The sequence below is a fragment of the Myotis yumanensis genome, unplaced genomic scaffold (assembly GCF_028538775.1).
Source record: "Myotis yumanensis isolate MYYU_CA2020_CCGP unplaced genomic scaffold, mMyoYum1.0.hap1 SCAF_16, whole genome shotgun sequence".
In the NCBI taxonomy this organism is placed as follows: Eukaryota; Metazoa; Chordata; class Mammalia; order Chiroptera; family Vespertilionidae; genus Myotis; species Myotis yumanensis.
In genome coordinates, this window is record NW_027223767.1 from 24,452,915 (window position 1) to 24,471,758 (window position 18,844).

The window sequence follows — 18,844 nt, forward strand, 5'->3', positions numbered from 1 at the left end:
TCCTTTTACGTAGGACAGCCAGAGAAGGTCTCTGAGGAGGTGACATTTGTGCAGAGAACTGAATGATGTAAAGAAAGAAGACAACTATCTGGGGGCATTCCAGGCAGAAGAGCAAATTAAAAGACTAATAACCTGGAACAAAATTGGAGTGTTTGAGAAACACCAGTGTGAGCAAGAGAGATGGATAGGAAGTCAGAGGGGGGGTAGAAGCTAGATTATGAAGGCTCCTGTAGGCCACACTATTGGAACAAGGCTCCTATAGGCCACACTATTTGGAGCATGATTCTCAAGGTTGTTTCTAAGACCAAAGCAAGTGACTATAATATAAAAAAACAACAACAGTTAAGCCCTAGCTCAGCGGTTCTCAACCTGTGGGTCTCGAGCCCTTTGGGGGTCTAATGACCCTTTCACAGGGGTCGCCTAAGACCATCGGAAAACACATATATAATTACATATTGTTTTTGTGATTAATCACTATGCTTTAATTATGTTCAGTTTGTAACAATGAAATTGAGGGTCACCACAACATGAGGAACTGTATTAAAGGGTCGAGGCATTAGAAAGGTTGAGAACCACTGCCCTAGCTGGTTTGACTCAGTGGATAGAGCATAAGCCTGCGACTGAAGGGACCTGGGTTCAATTCTGGTCAGGGGCACATGCCCAGGTTGTGGGCTCAATCCCTGCTGTGGGGCGTGCAGGAGGCAACCGATCAATGATTCTCTCTCAATAAAATTATTATTTTTTTTAATTAAATCTTTATTGTTCAGATTATATTTGTTCCTCTTTTTTCCCCCCCATAACTCCCCTCCTCCCAGTTCCCACCCCACCCTCCGCCCTCTGTCCTCATCCATAGGTGCACGATTTTTGTCCAGTCTCTTCCTGCATCTCCCACTCCCCCTTCCCCCCCAAGAATAGTCAGTCCATTCCCTTTCTATGTCCCTGATTCTATTATAATCACCAGTTCATTCTGTACACCAGATTATTTATTCACTTGATTCTTAGATTCACTTGTTGATAGATGCATGTTTGTTGTTCATAATTTGTATCTTTACCTTTTTCTTCTTCTTCCTCTTCTTAAAGGATACCTTTCAGCATTTTGTATAATACTGGTTTAGTGGTGATGAACTCCTTTAGCTTTTCCTTATCTGTGAAGCTCTTTATCTGACCTTCAATTCTGAATGATAGCTTTGCTGGATAAAGTATTCTTGGTTGTAGGTTCTTGGTATTCATCACTTTGAATATTTCTTGCCATTCCCTTCTGGCCTGCAAAGTTTCTGTTGAGAAATCAGCTGACAGTCGTATGGGTATTCCCTTGTAGGTAATTGAGTCTCTTTCTCTTGCTGCTTTTAAGATTCTCTCTTTGTCTTTTGCTCTTGGCATTTTAATTATGATGTGTCTTGGTGTGGTCCTCTTTGGATTCCTTTTGTTTGGGGTTCTCTGCGCTTCTTGGACCTGTAAGTCCATTTCTTTCACCAGGTAGGGGAAGTTTTCTGTCATTATTTCTTCAAATAGGTTTTCAATATCTTGCTGTCTCTCATTTTCTGGTACCCCTATAATTCTGATGGTGCGTTTGAAGCTGTCCCAGAGGCTCCTTACACTATCTTCGTATTTTCGGATTCTTTTTTCATGTTGCTTTTCTGGTTGGGTGTTTTTTGCTTCTTCACATTTCAAATCTTTGACTTGATTCTTGCCCTCCTCTGGTCTGCTGTTGGGTGTCTGTATAATATTCTTTATTTCAGTCAGTGTATGCTTAATTTCTAGTTGGTTCTTTATCACAACATCGAGGGTCTCATTAGATTTCTTGAGGCTCTCATCAAGTTTATCGGCAGTTTCTAGCAAATTATTGAAAGCCCTAAAAAGTGCGTTTTTTAGCTCTATATCCTCGATTTCTGTCATGTTTTTTTGTCTCCGAATTTTTTATGCTTTCTTGGTACACCCCCTTGTGGTCTTTGTGCGCAGTCTTGTTGTAGTTAAGCCTTAATTGTCGGCAATACTAGGGGTGAATTGACCTCCAGGCTAACTGGCTATGAGAGTCAGCTGTGTCTGCAGTGGGAGAGCTTCTGTGATGAATCTATAGGGCAGTGCTAATCTAGCCTTTGCCTGAGGCTATCCGGCAAATGCCTCGGTGCAGGGCTTGGGCAGGGTGGGTCCCAGAGGATCTACAGGGCGGGCGGGCGAGCAGTTATGGCTGCTCTCAGTTCCGTCCCCAGCGGCTCTGCAACCGCTGCAAACCTGGGAGAGAAAGCTGCCTTCCCGCTTTTCCCGTTTGAGTCTGGGTCCCTAGAGACTCGCCCGGATCTGGAGCTCAGAGTCTGAAACTCCCTCCCGATTGAAAACAGCAACTGCACCCTCCACCGCTGGCCCGCTCCACATGCACTCTGCACCTTAGTATTTCACTTCAGCACTGCCACTGCGCCTCCTCTGAGACTCGTATGGTTTCCTCTTTCCTCCTAGTTGTAGAACTTCCACTCAGCCAGCCTTCCTGTGGTTCTGGATGATGTCCGTTCCGTCTTTTAGTTGTATTTTTGAAGTGGTTGTTCGAGGCAGCAAACTCCGGCATTAACCTATGCCTCCATATTGGTTCTCTTCAATAAAATTATTACATTATTAAGAAACAACAGATAAGAGTATGGATTTGGAAGTCAGATAAACATAGTTTGATCACTTATATTGACTGAGCCTCAGTTTCTTCATCTATAAAATAAGGATAAACCTCTCTGTTACAGAGATGGTCCAAGTATAAATGCAATAAAATAGGTAAATATCCTGACTCCTAGTTACTGCTAAATAAATAGCCATTGTTAAACTACAAATGCTACATTTTTTATTCTTTACAAATGCTATATTGCTATTATTATTGCTGTTGGTAGTTAATAGACCAACTTGCAGAGTCTAATGTCCTCAGATTATGCTCATAGATGGTAAAGTTCAAGAGGCCAGTAATAAGATTCCTAAGATCACCCTAACTGTCCCCATTACTTTCTTGGCAGTAATCACATTCTGCCCTTCCCCATGTGCATGCTTTCTCTCTTCAGTTGTGTTGTCAGCTCCTTTGGGACAAAAACAAATATTGGATTGTCTTTCTATATGTGCACATATTCTAATTCATTCTTTTTAATAGTTGTATAGTCTTCGGATACAGGTGTTAGTTTGCTATTGCTGCGGTAACAAATTATCACAAATGTAGTGACTTAAAGCAACACAGTTATTATATTACAGACATTTGAAATGGGTAGGCAGGGCTGTGTTTCTTCTGAAAGATCAGAAGATCCATTGGTGGCCTTTTCTAGCTTCTAGAGCTTGTATGAATTCCTTGGCTTGTGGTGCCAAATCACTCCAATCTCCGCTTTAGGTATCATAATTGCCTTTTCCTCTGGTCTCCTGTCTCCCTTATAAAGACTCTTGTACATGTAGTTACATTGGGCACACTTGCATAATCTAAAATAATCTTCCCATTTCAAGATCTTTAATTTAATCACATCTGCAAAGTTCCTTTTGCTACATAAGGTAACTTGATTTCAGGTTTCAGAGATTAGGATGTGGTCATTTTTTGGGAGTCATTATTCTGCCTACCACCACATGTACCATAACTTATTTAATCACTCCTCTATTGACCAACATTCAGATTGTGTCTAGTTTGTCATCATTACAAGCCATGCTGCAAGAAATATGTGGACTCATATTTTTGCACTTATGTGAGTGTATCTATTTGATGATGTCCCGGTGTTTCTTTGATAGTCAAATGGCATGTGCATTGAAAACACTGACGGATATATTCAAATTTCTCTCCAAGCATGTGCATTAATCTTATTACTCTCAACTATTTATGGAAATGATCACTTCCTTGCACACCCCAACACAGGTTGTTATGAAACTTTATTTTTAAATTAAATTGGGGTGACATTGGTCACCATGAACATATAGGTTTCAGGTGTGGGTTTCTATGTTACAAGATCTGTGTATTGCACCATGTGCTCACTACCCAAAGTCAAATCTTCTCCTATCACCATATATTAGGACCTCCTTCTCTCCCCCAGCCTCTCACACTTTAAAATTTCTGCTAATCTGCTGGGTGAAAAGTAGTACAATATACCATAAATTGTATTTGAAATTAAGCAGTTTATTTATGTATTCTCTTTTAATTCTTCTGTGAACTGCTCATTGTCTTTTTGTTTTGTTTTGTTCATTGACAAATGACAGCCCTTCTTCTATTACATATATTGCAAATATTTTCCTACTTTGTCATTTGTGTTTTTGACTTCAGGCTACACAGAAATGTTTAGTTTTTACGTGGTCAGATTTATTAATCTTCTCTTGTATGGCTTCTAAGTGTTCCGTTATAGTTTGTTAAGATAAGGAACATTCAAACCTGTAAAGAATTTTTGTGAGTTTATTTGAACCAAATTGTCAACAATTGCCAGGAAGCAGAATCTCAACATATTGAGATAATGCTCTAGAGAATGATGGGTTTTTCACCTAGTTTTATAACTTACCATCAAAGGAGGAGACTTAAGTGGATTACAGAAACCCATTGGTTATAGATTAAGGAGGTGGGAGAAAGCAAAGTGGTGGGTACTGGATAGCTAACAGTCAATAATTCAAAGGATAACAATCACACAATAACAATGAGGGAATTTGTGGTCTCTGCCCTGGCGCATTGGTTGTGCCCCGAGGGACCTGGAAAAAGGGAAGTAATGTTACCCTGACATTCAGAAGGTATATTATCGCAGATGCAAAAAGACAATAGGCTCGGTTAATATCAAAGTTGGTCTTTGTCAGGGAAGATACTGGCCCAGGACAGGACTATCTACTATAAACTGCTTTTTATTTTTATTTTTTTAAAAATATATTTCTTTATTGATTTCAGAGAGGACGGGAGAAGGAGACAGAGATAGAAACATCAATGATGAGAGAGAATCACCGATTGGTCGCCTCCCGCACACCCCCCACTGGGGACTGAGCCCCGCAACCCAAGCATGTGCCCCTCGCCAGAATCGAACCCGGGACCCTTCAGTCCACAGGCCGACGCTCCATCCACTGAGCCAAGCTAGGGCTATAAACTGCTTTTTAATGGAAAAAGTCTTAATTTCAGACATCCTTTTAGGTGTCTGAGTTTAGTTTGCCAGGCAGTCCTTCCCTGCGTTAGTCAGGTTAGCATGTGTCCCCTTCTTGTCCACAGTGTAGAAAGGCCTTCTTCAAGCATTTACAAAATTCTCCCATATGGTCACCTTTTCTTTTTTAAAGGGAGGAGCGTCCCTTTACATTTTGAAATCTTTGATCTAACGGCTGTGTGTTCACGTGCCTGAAAGGCGATCGGAGGGCAGCTTTTTCTTTTCCATGTGTCCTGCTAGTTGTACCGTCTTGTCTCCTAGACGTCCTAAGGTACCCAGAGGTGAAAAAGGAGTTAAAACAGAACCGGTGAACGGCTTTCCGGATATAATAGGTGATTCAGTGCGCCCCCTAGTCCCCGCGGGGAGAAGCCTTCCAGGCCGGCTTCCTCACCTGAGAGCCCAGCGCCACCAGCGGAACTCAGGTGCGCGAGGGCCGGGAGCCGGACGAGCCCGGCCGCCGAGGACTGTCCGGCCGCGGGGGAGCGGTTTGGCGGGGACACAGGGCCGCTCGGAGCCGCCGCGATGCTCCCGTCCTTGCAGGACTCGCTGGATGGGGAGGAGAAGGAGCTGGAGAGCAGCGAGGAGGGAGGCTCCGCGGAGGAGCGGAGACCCGAGCCGCCGCCCAGCAGCCACTACTGTCTCTACAGCTACCGCGGAAGCAGGTGCGGCGCCCGGCCTCCCCGCGGCCCCGCCCCGGCGCCGCCTCGCACCCGGGCCCGGCGGCCTGGCTGCTCGCAAACGCCCCTTCTCCCCGGGCGGAGGGTTCTGCCCTGAGGGCCCTCCTCGCCCCACGCCGTCCGTCCGGGCCCCGATCCGGGACTCCTGTGCCGGCTGCTGCGACGCCCGCGCTCCCCCCGGCCCGGCTCTGTCCTGTCCTCGCCCCTTCTCGTCGCCGCGGCCTTTGTTTAGCGCGGTGCCCCGCCTGCATGTCCAGTCATGTCAGCTTCCACCCCCGTCCTTCCTGCCGTTACCGCCCCGCTGTCTTCCATTTCCCCCACGCTTCCTCCCCTCCGCCCCCCTCCCCGGTCATCCTCTGCCCTGGCTGCCTCCTTTCCCTCCGCCCGGACGACTCTCCTGGGCTCCCGTGGCCCTTTAGCGTCTGGTTTTCAGAGAGGATTTATTCCTTGGCCCTTCTGGATATGAAACTTCCTCCCCCTGATGTGGCCTGGAGAGAAGGGGCCATCAGCACTGGGTCGTGGAGTTGCCTGGGCGTGAGGACAGGCACTTCTTCCTGGCAGCGTGTCAGCTGACTGCTCGCCCCTCCCCTGTTTGCCGAGAGGGGGGCTCGGGGGCGCCCCGAGTTCCGTTTGAGTTGCAGCCCATCACTGACAGTTGTCTTGCATTTGTGGCGCGTAGGTCGGCACCGCCGCGAGGGGACAGCGATGACGGAAGCCCAAGTGGCACAAATGCAGAAACGCCCTCTGGTGACGACTTCAGGTAAAAACAGCTTGGCCATCGCTCATGCCTGTGCGTGAATCCTCGAGGTGTCCGTGGGGACCCTGTCCCCACTCAGCTGTCCCTGAGTCCAACCATCAAGCCCACCTGTGTCCTCGGAACTTCACCTTGATTTCCGCATTGGCTCATGCATTCAAGGCTGGGACAGAGCCAAATACCGATAGTGACCAAGGTGGTTAGCCAGAGACGCGTATTCTGAGTTTCTTGAAAGGAACTCCAGTAAATAGTCAACATCGTATGGTTACCAAAACATTTAAAATCCTCCTTTTTTACCCTTGGCATACCCCCTTTCATAGCGCCTCTGCTGCACACTAAAACATAAACCCCAGGACAGGAGGGATTGCTCTCTTTTGTTCATTTAATACATATTTATTAAGTGAATGAATGAATGAACCGTAACACTTGATGCAAAGTAGAGATACCCTAGTGATAAATTTATGATTGAAATGATATGATATGATGCCAGAGACTTGCTTCAAAATAAGTCTGGAAGGTGGAAGGGTACAGACAAGCATGGGGGTACAGATGACACAAAATTGGCCATACCTGGCTGGTGTGGTTCAGTGGTTGAGTGTTGACCCATGAACCAAGAGGTCCCCAGTTGGATTCCGGGTCAGAGCACACACCTGGATTGCAAGCTCGATCCTTGGTGGGGGGCGTGCAGGAGGCAGCCAATGGATGTCTCTCTCATCAATGTTTTTATCTCTCTATCCCTCTGCCTCTCTCTCTAAAAATAAAAAAAAATTGGCCATAAGCTGATAATTGTTAAAACTGGGTGGTGGGTATATGTGAGTTCATTATACTATTCTCCCTACTTTGTATATGTATTTTCCATAATATAAAACAAAAGAACCTTGAGAAATATTGGGTTCATATTATCTATTGGGAAGTTTGGTGATAGAAGACCTTTTCTTCCTGCATCTTCAAATTATAGACTTTATGTTCTAACCTAAACCAAACTAAAATTTTTATTTTTAGCTCCTGAGGGATTGCTAAGCTAGAGTGTTTATTCATGGGTAAGAGGTAGATGGAGGATTGAGGAAAAAAGAGGAGGCGTGAAATAGTGACCTAGCGAGTAGAAAAATGAATGAGTGAGCCAGGAAATGTAGTTAGAGCTGGGCCCACTTGAGGCTAGTGATCATTACTTTTGTTTTGTCCAACTAGATTCCACTGCAGAGATGCACGTGCAGAGTAAATAGAGAGCTGGACTATCAGGGCTGAAGTTTTGCTAAGCAAGTACAGCGAGATGAAAATAAAGGGTTGAATGAGACTTGTGTGCAGGGGTCTGATTATAATGACTGGCCATGGACAGGGAAGTGAGATAAGAAACTTGAGGGACTATGGAATAAAGGTAAGGCCGGTGGACTGGGGGGTCCCAATGGAGTCATCACACTAGACAGAATGAGGTGAAAAGATAGTATAATTTTAAACTCTTTGATGAGGTAGCTCATACTTGGTGACACGCACTCCTATCAGCCTCACTAGTAGTCAGAAAGTTTTTTCAAGTCCTTAAAGGGACTCTGGCTTTTAGTACTAATCTGTCTGACTTGCGGGGCGTGAATGCAGTAGGCCACTGATAAGCACTGTGTGTCTTTCTTTTGTCAAGCCTCTCCCTGGCGGACACTAATCTACCATCTGAAGTGGAGCCAGAGCTGCGCAGTTTCATTGCTAAGCGTCTTTCTAAGGGAGCCGTCTTTGAAGGGCTGGGTAATGTTGCATCTGTGGAGCTGAGGTAAGTGTAAAATGTGCTGTGTCCCGAGTTTTTATTTCTGAGCTAAACATGAGAAGTGATGAGAAACTCGGAAAGATCAACTCCCACTCGACCTGCAAAATCCATCCTTGTTCTCTGCCGGCTTGAGCACTGGGCCTTACACGTAAACATTTGTGGGATGGAATTAATTGAACAGCAGAGACTTTCCCGCCGAAGTGTACTGATTTAGTCTTGGACTTGGGAGAAAAGAGTAAATCACCAAAATTGCGCACTGCACAGTTTGTGAAGTGCTTTCACAAAGTATGATGCCATTGTCTCTAAAAAGGGGCAATAGAACAGATACCCTCACTTACGTTTTCAGATGAGGAAATAAATTCAGAGACGTTCATGTCACAAGGCTGGTCACATTCATGGCATTCAGGCTTAAATATAGGTGTCCTCAGGTGAATTCCAGCCGTCTTTCTATTGCACACCTTGATTGTAGTTCACTTCAGACTATGATGTTGGCATCAAGTCCCCTCAGGAATGTGAGGTCATAGGTCAAAGGTAAGGCCACAGGGTAAACATGTCACATCTGCCTGGAGCTCCAGTGATTGGTGAAGGTTTCGGGGAGGGAGAGAACATGCTAATATTTATGTAGACATGTATTATGAACGAGAGTGAAATTTACATGCATTTTTCCCATAAAACAGGTGAATTCAAAGAAATTCCATGTTTGTTAGGTGCTGCTTTAGCTGAAACCCATTGTGGTATACATTCATTTTCCTCTGCTGTTATGAGTAAACCAAGGAGAAGTCTTGAAAGTTCTGACCTAGTTAGCAATATAACAGTATTGCTAGATCAAGATGACCAGGGTTCAGAACAGCCCATAAAATTAGATGCATGAGTTATCAGAATAATACATAGAACTTTTTCTTTTCTAGAATTCCAGGTTACCGGGTCGGTTGTTACTACTGCCTTTTCCAGCAAGAAAAACTGCTTCCTGAAACAGCAATGGACTCTGAACATAACCCTTCAGAGTACGTGGTCTGTTTTTTAGGAGGGTCTGAAAAAGGACTTGAGCTATATCCTTTCTTTGGTCTTTGAGGATATCAGGAAGGAAATCGTGGGGAGGCAAGAGAAGGGGTCTTACTACTCTAAAAGGCTTTCCTACCCCTTATATTTACTTGGATTTCATACCTTTATATGACCAGTTTGTCTTGGCTTGTTTTAATGTACAGTTTGTTTTATTTGCAAGATTTTATATTTCCTATTGAGAGATAAAACACTTCTTGATTCATTCATTGTTACTTCCTTAAGAACATACTTTCAGGCTTGAATTGGACAAGTACATTCAAGGGCTGAAAAATAACATGAGCTGTGAGGTAAGACGACTGAGTCAATAGTTTTTTTGAGACTGAGGTGATTAACATACTATAACTTCTATACTTGTCAAATTATACAGGTAGACACAATGACACCTAAATTCTAAAAATGCACTGCTTGGAGGGCTAGTTGGAAGGTATTTGTTAAGGGAAGCAGGGAATATAGTCCTGTAAGTGCTGTAAGTTTCACAGGTCTGCCTCTGATGTTTTGTATCCATGAAAAATTCAGTCCATTAAATTCAATGGTATATGGTGACATGCCAAGTGAGGAAGAGGTGCTCTTCTCCTGATTTCTAGGCACATAAGATTTATATTAGTATTATGGTCAGAACTAATGGTCCATGAAGCCTCTGGCACCAGAGACATGCTTTGCAATGGTAGCGACTGTCCTTGAACTCAACATCAAAGATTTTTAGAAATGTTCTATTTTTCATTCATTGATCTTTTATGAATTATATATATCCACATCTTTTAATTTATTTATACCTTTTAAAAAACTATCCATTCAGCTTATAGCAGTTTTTAAAGTCATAACTCTTATAAATTCACTACCCATTACATAAGGTAATATCTCCTTTTACTTATCCTGCACTTAAAAGACACTGCAGAAAAGGGTAGCATAGGAGTGAGCCAGGGATTTGAGTCTGGGGGAGCTGCTCTCCGACTGGAGCGATTCCTCTAGTCCCCAGAGAGCAGCGCAGCCCAGGAAGCCAGATGTGCGCTTGGCAGCACGTCTGACAAATGGAGTGGGATCGAGTGTTTTGACAAGTTAACTTGTATTCTTCCCTATTCACAGTGTGAATGAACTGCCTACATTCTTTCAGGCATTCAAGTGGCTCTTTGTAAGCTAATACATACATGTGTCAGACACTGTACCAGGAGCGTATTGTTAGGAGCGTATCTCCAATGAGTATACTGTGGGGAGATGGACATGTAATGCACAACTCCTCCCAGTGAAGAGATAGCATAGAGCCCTATCCAGTCTTTCTTTTTTTTTTTTTTCAGTCTTTCATTTTATATAATGTATTTCTCAGTGTGTTTTATATCAGAATTCCTTTTTTTTTTTTTAATGGGTGTTAGCTTAAAAAAAGAGGTGTTTGTCCGCAGTTCTTTCACTGTCAAGAATATCGTGAAGAAAATGTTAAGTCCACTAAGGTAAAGGCTCATGTTAAAGCAATGACATTCTCTCTCGATCTAGGAAAGGGGCCTGGAGAACCACGTCAAGTCTTACCTGAGTAGCTGGTTTGAGGATGTCGTGTGCCCGATCCAGAGGGTGGTTCTTCTCTTTCAGGAGAAGCTTACCTTTTTGCTACATGCTGTAAGTGTGGCCCAACAAAAGCATTTTCTTAACTGAGAATCAGTTGAGCAGAGTTTGGATTATTTAAAGACTTACTCATTTTCTTTAATATTACTCTCCCCCCTCCCCGAATATTACTCAAGCAATGTTTGCACTCTATTCACTTGGATCTAGAAAGGTACTTTATTAAGGTGGAATTGCAAATAGGGGGTCTTCCTAATAGGATAAAACAATTTAAAATAATTACTTTTTCAGATGATCTGGGAGAGGTGTAATTTCCAAATAATTTGAGAAGGAAAACAGAAATCCAAAGTGTTTTAAGTATATGAAAATATTCAGGAAAAAAATGAAAATTCACTAAAATATCCAGACACTGGGAAGGCTTGAGTAAATGGCCAGTTTTTTCATTTAAATTTGTGGTGGTAGATGCAACTGAGACTGGATGGTCCCATGCGACCAGGTGGGAAAGCCAGTTTCAGACTGTTAGTGAGCAGCAGCTGCACGAGGCTCAGGAGAGCTCCTGGGCAATCCCCATCAAGCAGGTGGTCGTTTGGGGGAGGGTGACACTTAGTCACAGTAGCTGCTCAATAAGGAAAACTGGAATACCTGTATCACTTAGGCTTTATTTTTCTCTCGTAGGCTCTGAGTTATACTCCTGTTGAGGTTAAAGAATCAGATGAAAAAACAAAGAGAGACATTAACAGGTAAAGAATAGTTTTGCAAAGAGAAGAACCTTTTACACAGCAAGCCTGATATTTATGTTCATATATATATATATATATATATATATATATATATATTTTTTTTTTTTTTAAAGAACATTAAAATATTTTTTTGATTGATGTTAGAGAGAAACATCGATTTGTTGCTCCACTTATTTATGCATTCATTGGTTGCTTCTTGTACATGCCCTGACTGGGGATCGAACCTGCAACCTTGGGATGACGCTCCAACTGAGCTACCTGGCCAGGGCCTGATATGTTTTTAAATTTCCCATAGTGCAGAATGAATTTGCTTTCTCCCTCCCATCCTGCAGTATTATTTGTGGTAAAGGACTGTGTGTGTGGCAGGTTTCTGAGTGTGGCCAGTCTTCAAGGCCTTATTCACGAAGGCACCATGACATCTTTGTGCATGGCCATGACGGAGGAGCAGCATAAGTCTGTGGTCATTGACTGCAGTAGTTCCCAGCCTCAGTTCTACAACGCAGGTGAGTCACGACCTCTGAAGCAGCCATCCCGTGGCTCTTGTGAGTCTGTCTCTGTTTTTGTACTCTGAACAGATAGTACAAACTTATCCTTCCTGCCCTGTGCATCTTTACAAGTTTATCCTGACTCACCGCAAACAATAGCAATTCTAAAAACATGGAAAATCATGTCATGCCTAGCAATTCCATTCCTAAGTATATAGAAAAACTCTTGTGTGTATATATATTAATATATTTTTACTGATTTCAGAGAGAACGGGAGAGGGAGAGATAGAAATATCAATGATGAGAGAGAATCATTGATTAGTTGCCCCCTGGATGGCCTCCACCAGACATGTGCCCTGACTGGGAGTTGAACGTGACCTCTAGGTTCATAGGTCGATACTTAACCACTGAGCCATGCCGGTTGGGCAAAAACTCTTATATATTTATACAAGGAGACAAATACAAAAATGTTCATAAAGGCATTGTTTGAAATAGCAAAGAATTGGAGGCAACTTAAATGCTTCCATCGACAGGAAAATTATCTGATAAACTGCTATATTCATGCAATGGAATATACCAGTGAAAATGTATGAACTAGAGCTACATGTCTCCATATAGCTCACAAACATACTAGTGAAACAGCCATTAAAAAAAAATACATAGTAAATTTAAACGGTGTATTAAAATTATCATTTATCATAACGTGAATCTTAAATCTTAAACTATTTTCCTTTCAATATGAAAAAAAGAAAAATACATAGACTGGGTGGAGGGGGTCAGTGGGGGATTAGGGGACATCTGTAATATTGTCCACAATAAAAAAATTTAAAAAAGAAAAATACATAAAAGTTTTGACATATACAAAATAATACTATATAGAGCTTAGAGATACAAAAGTCGTGACAAGAGTTTAAAGCAGGGGTGGGCAAACTTTTTGACTCGAGGGCCACAATGGGTTCTTAAACTGGACCGGAGGGCCGGAACAAAAGCATGGATGGAGTGTTTGTGTGAACTAATATAAATTCAAAGTAAACATCATTACATAAAAGGGTATGGTCTTTTTTTTTTTTTTAGTTTTATTCATTTCAAACGGGCCAGATCCGGCCCACGGGCCGTAGTTTGCCCACGGCTGGTTTAAAGGAATACATGGGAATGATAACCTTTCTAATGGGAAAGAAGGGGGAATGCAGTTGAGAAGAAGGGCTTCAGCTATTTTGGTGTTTTTAGCTAGGTAGTGAGTACAGTTTTCTTAGACCATTATAGAAGTCTTATATAATTCATTATAAGTGTTTTATTTAATAAAGAAATAAAGAATATCACAATGTATACAAATATCAAATCATTATGTTGTACACTTGAAACTAATGTAATGTTATATGCCATGTATACCTCAATTTAAAGTAAATAAATAGAGCCCGGCCAGTGTTGTTCAATGGCTGAGTGTTGACCTATGAACCAGGAGGTCATGGTTTGATTCCAGGTAGGGCATGTGCCTGGATTGCATGGCTTGATCCCCAGTACGAGGCATGCAGAAAGCAGTCAAGGGATGATTCTCTCTCATTCTTTCCCTTCCTCTCTCTGAAATCAATAAACCCCCCCAAATTAAAAAAAAATACAATAAAAAATTTAAAAACCCATATTTTATGGGCCCAGCTCGCTTCTGCTGCGCAACTCTGCTGCACCCATATTTTAAAGTAAATAAACAGAAAGAAAGAAAAAAGAATAGATGTTTGGGCTTTATAGAATTTCATTGTTGTTTAATTTTTCTAAAATACTTTATAGGAAGCAACCGATTTTGTGAGGATTGGATGCAGGCTTTTTTGAATGGTGCTGAAGGAGGTAACCCTTTTCTTTTTCGACAAGTACTGGAGAACTTTAAACTAAAGGTAATTAATTGTGTGCCAAGTGCCAAATATAACTTTGTCTGAATTTTAATTAGGTCCAGTGACAGAGGAACAAATCTGCTTTCTAGCTGTGATGTCTATTAAATAGGACCTTCTCAAAACTAGAATCTTCAGAAGGCATTTACTTTATTTATGTTTTCAGTGGCTTCTACATACATATCATTGCATTTCCAGTTAATTGGATTGAATGCTTGCTTATATCTCAGTTATTATCAACCTTATAATTTGTGACATATAATTGGAAAGCACAAAAAAAGTGGCTTAGTGCCTAAGGGTTCAAAATTTCTTGTTGGGAGGAGTGTTGTCACCTTTTAAAAGTATTTTTAGCAGATTTAAAAACTATTTTTACTTTATACGAGTATAAGAGATTTTGTTGTACCAGGGTATAGCATATTAGTAATAACAATGATGGGAATATTTAAAATAAAAAGTAAACATCTCTGCAACATATGAAATGTTTTCAGCTGGATGGATATGAAGTGTTTTTAGGCATCATTTTCATCTCATGAAACACATATTTAACTGGGTAATCTTTTTCTAGGCCATACAAGACACAAATAATTTGAAGAGATTTATCCGACAGGCAGAAATGAATCATTATGCTTTGTTTAAATGTTACATGTTCCTAAAGAACTGTGGTAGTGGAGATATCCTTTTGAAGATCGTTAAAGTGGAACATGAAGAAATGCCCGAAACCAAAAATGTGGTAGCCGTCCTCGAAGAATTTATGAAAGAAGCTCCTGCCCAAAGTTTTTGATCGCATTTTGAGATAACTGGATTGTGAAGCATATTCCAGCGCTGGTGTTTGAAATTACAGTTGTTATAAATTGTCATAGGATTGCTATTTAAGATGATTTGAAATGCATTGCGTTTTTTCATTTTGTATTTTTAAAATTTAACATAATTCGACATGAAAATCTGAGGAATGTCTTCATTGAATCCTAGATAGATGTGTGTTGAGAGTTGTGAACTTTTAGTACATTGCTGGTCCCATAAATTCTAGACTTCAGGGAGTTGTTGCTTAAAAAACGTCAGAGGTGATTTTGTGCTTTTCTCAGGAGTGTGCTGCAGTATTTAGCAACCTTTGCTCTCAGAAAAATATTAATACTTCTTTCTCAAAATGTACACCTTGTCTTAGGGCAGATTAGCACCATGACACTGTTTCAAAGAAATCTCTGCATTCAATGGGTGCTTGATAATTTTTTGTCTGATTGATAATGGCATGGACGATGAAGCCAGCTTTTAAGTCGATATGCAAATAAATTTTAAGTGTGTAAAAAATTAAACGAGCTTTAAAAACAAATGCACTAGCTTCAAGATCAAACATTATCTCTGATGGAAAGCTACTGGAGAGGTGGCCCCCATCACTTTTCATTTGTTCACAGGTATTAGCCAAGAGCCTGTATTTTCTTTTTTCTTACATATGAAAATGCTGAAGTTTTTAAACAGAGTGTTAACAAAGAAACAATGTACATACATTTTACATGCAAACTATAATTTAAAGAACACAGATTCTTCATATCAGAGTTACCCACTGATTTTTAGTTTTTTGTAGTTTGTTTTCAAGCCTCATTGTTTTATTCTGAATCAGTTAAAAATGCCCTCAGCTAGAATCATTTCTAATTCCCATGGAAGCCAGTTGTAGCTACACACATTGCCCTTTGTTCTGCATAGCTCTTTAATAAATCCATTTGATAATGATTTTTGTTTAGATGATCGGAAGTCTTGTGTTCTCACTGCCCTCAGGATGCTTGGAGGGACACAAGTTCGTAAAAATCGTCTCCTAAACTCATATAAATTCACATTAAGTCCCGAGTGTTAACTTTCAAAATGACTGACATTGGCCTGCTTTGTCTTCTACAGAAGTCGAGGGACATGACTCACCCAGCCATTTCTTTTCCTTTAATGAGAAATACAATTCAGGATCTTCATAAAGGCTTTCATATGGTTTTAAACTTTAATAACTTGGATTGTAGGCAGTGCAGAAAAAAAAATCCAAGTAGCATTTTTATAGCATTAAATTCAGAATGACTGGGAAGTAAGCAATTTTATGGCACTTCCCTGGAACCCAACTTATTCTAATGTACTTGGTTGTCCACTTGGAAATTATCAACATTTTGAGTCTGGAAAACATTTTTCATTTTCAAATTCACATGTCATTCAAGAATTCATGCTGTAAATGGCATTTAAAAGTAAATGTATTGTCTGCTTCAAGTCACTTAAGAATAGCCAAGGTATAAGTATATATTCTTTATATTACTTTTTTGTTGTTGTTAATTCTCACCCGAGGATATTTTTTCCATTGATTTCTACAGACAGTGGAAGGAAGGAAAGGAGGGAGGGGGAGAGGGAGAGAGAAACATCGATGTGAGAAACATTAAGATGATTTGTGTCTCCTGCACATGCCCCAGAGCTGGGGATTGAACCTGCAACCCAGGGACCTGCCTTTGACCAGGAATCGAATCTGCGACCCTTTTTTTTTTTGGCTCTAACCACTTAGCACACTGGCCCAGGGCTATATGTACTTTTATATATAATTTGTGATGTGGGCTCACTACATTACACAGTTGTATACAATAGTCTTATTTTAAACGTCTGTAACAGACTATATATCACTACTGTAGACAAGGAAAATGGTGACATAGAATTGAATGTCTTGTTGGCCATGAAAAGAAACTCAAAGAACTCGTGACCAGAAACCTGTACTGTATTCAAATCTTAATAAGCTAATGTATTAATTTTTTAAGGTTTTAAAAAGGATTTGTTCAGGATGGAATACATTTATGTATTATTTGTGTGCCACATACACACAGGAAATGTATGTCGTATCAAAAATGGTTTCAGTTTATCTGTAATTATTTTTTTCTTTCTTTTTCTGTTGTAATTATATTTGTAATAATAATAATAATAATAATAATAAAACAACTTAGCTTCTCACCAACATAGTCATTTTTATTTAATGAGCTCGATTCTCTCAGGCCTGACATTCTTATTAACTCACCAAAAGTTTATGGGGAAATTATAATTGTTATGCTAAGGAATTTGTTGAAGAAAATCGAATCATCTGCTGGAACACATCTTTCTGCATCTTGCAAGAGGCATCAGGCAGGGCGTAAGGAATTTCCATGCAATATTTTACTCACCGTCCAGTAGCGTCACCTGTAGAACTCCATCACCCAGGCCACTTCCCTTTCCTCTCATTCATTATTCACCCTGACAGGTGCCTGTCCTTTACCAGAGGATCCCTTAGACCAGATGCCAGAAAAGCCTGCAGGCATCTGGAAAATGAGATTCAGTGACTAGGACTACACTTTCCTAACCATGTCTTCTCGGTAACGAAAGCCCTGCTGGCTTCCTCAAAGCCTTGGAGGCCTAGGAAGGCAGCTCCAGTCCTGTAATGGCTAAACTTCCTAAATAGGACCCTCAGACTTTAAATCTTTGAGTTGGCGTAATGCTAGATTCTGGACATTGGGGGAGGGGGTGATCGGGAGCAGTCATGAATTGACAGCTGTAGATTTTCTTGTAAACTACTTGGGAGAGGGAGATTCTGTTAGAACACGGAGTGTATATTCCAAGGTTCACTGCTGTTCCTGGATGGCCCTGATACAGAGACAACCTTGACACAAACACCCTGACTCTTCTACACGTTTAGTGTGGAAGTCCTATATGAGCACCAGAGGGCTGAGAGCGTGAGTTCTACAGGCAGGCAGTTCAGGGTATGAATGCAGACAGGCCACACGCTATGGGAAGTTACTAAATTTCCCTGTCTTTCCCTCATGTGTAACTATGGGGGCATTTATATCCACGTCACACCAAGGAGCTGTGCAATGAAAGAGAATGATATATTGAAAATGTTTCATCCAGTGCCTAGCACCTAGTACGTACTCAGTAAATTGTGTTCATATTAGCAGCAAACATTAAGTTATTGGAAGAAGGAGAATCTGGCAGAAGGAGGAACGAGGGAAGTGAGAGGAGGCAAGAGGCAAAGCTAACTAGACAGCTTTTGTCTGTCCAGGGAGCTGGCTTTTAAATGCCTCAGGTGTGGGAGCCCAGAACTGACCCAGGGGAACACTGGTGCTCACACTGGGTCCCAACTTCCCTTACAGAGAAGTCAGTTCACACTCCAAACAGAAGTGGGTTCTTAGACCTTAGGCCTGAACGGTATTCTACAGTTTGTTCTGGGATGACCTCGGCAGCATTTAGAAATATTTTTAAATGACACACAGGAAACTGTTGGGAAAGAGCATTACGGGAAACTCCCATGATGAACTGAACAGGGTACTTTCATCCTCAAACAAAATTTAACAGTTATGAATAGCAAACTACATGCACTGCCAATGGCTTAGAAAAACGGGGGGAAACCTTCACTTTCTCAGGCTGCATCCATGCAAAGCCCACTTGGCCCTTAAACTTACCAAGCACAGACGTTACCGTTACATGTAGGCTCTTATTTTTCCTTTGTGAACTGGGAAGTTTCCCTTTCACTCTGAGAACATCCCTATCCCTTCCAAAAGATCAGGGTGTCCACAGTCCTCAGAAAGACCTAAAGACTAGGCTACTAGGGAAAGAAGGAAATGCCTAAGAAATTTCAAAGAAGATTCTTCCAATAATATTAGTCAAAACATTAATCTCTCATCAGAGTATAGAGTAAGAGTGGAAGGGGAAGGCGGGGCACCTACCACAAACCTGGCACCGGTTTCCTTATACACAGCCAGCCCCACCCAAATTGTACACAAAATTGTCTATCTATGGCCCAACCAGTGTGGATCGGTGGTTGAGCTTCACCCTATGAACCAGGAGGTCACGGTTCAAT

General features: G+C 41.4%; 1 protein-coding gene across 1 annotated transcript; it reads left to right on the plus strand.

Annotated features, from left to right (window-relative positions):
- Positions 1-5,582: 5,582 nt before the first annotated feature.
- Positions 5,583-16,972, plus strand: CUNH17orf75 (chromosome unknown C17orf75 homolog). Its single transcript, XM_070393070.1, has 10 exons — positions 5,583-5,773; positions 6,468-6,548; positions 8,173-8,298; positions 9,201-9,341; positions 9,584-9,641; positions 10,840-10,959; positions 11,578-11,642; positions 12,009-12,145; positions 13,910-14,013; positions 14,573-16,972. Exons 1-10 carry the CDS (start codon positions 5,634-5,636, stop codon positions 14,786-14,788), a joined length of 1,188 nt encoding a protein of 395 aa, XP_070249171.1. The 5' UTR covers positions 5,583-5,633; the 3' UTR covers positions 14,789-16,972.
- Positions 16,973-18,844: the final 1,872 nt, after the last annotated feature.

Coding starts and splice junctions, on each gene's coding strand:
- CUNH17orf75 (XM_070393070.1), top strand. CDS start 5,634: ATGCTCCCGTCCTTGCAGGACTCGCTGGATGGGGAGGAGAAGGAGCTG. Junction 6,549..8,172: donor CCCTCTGGTGACGACTTCAG/GTAAAAACAGCT, acceptor TCTTTTGTCAAG/CCTCTCCCTGGCGGACACTA. Junction 10,960..11,577: donor TTACCTTTTTGCTACATGCT/GTAAGTGTGGCC, acceptor TTTCTCTCGTAG/GCTCTGAGTTATACTCCTGT.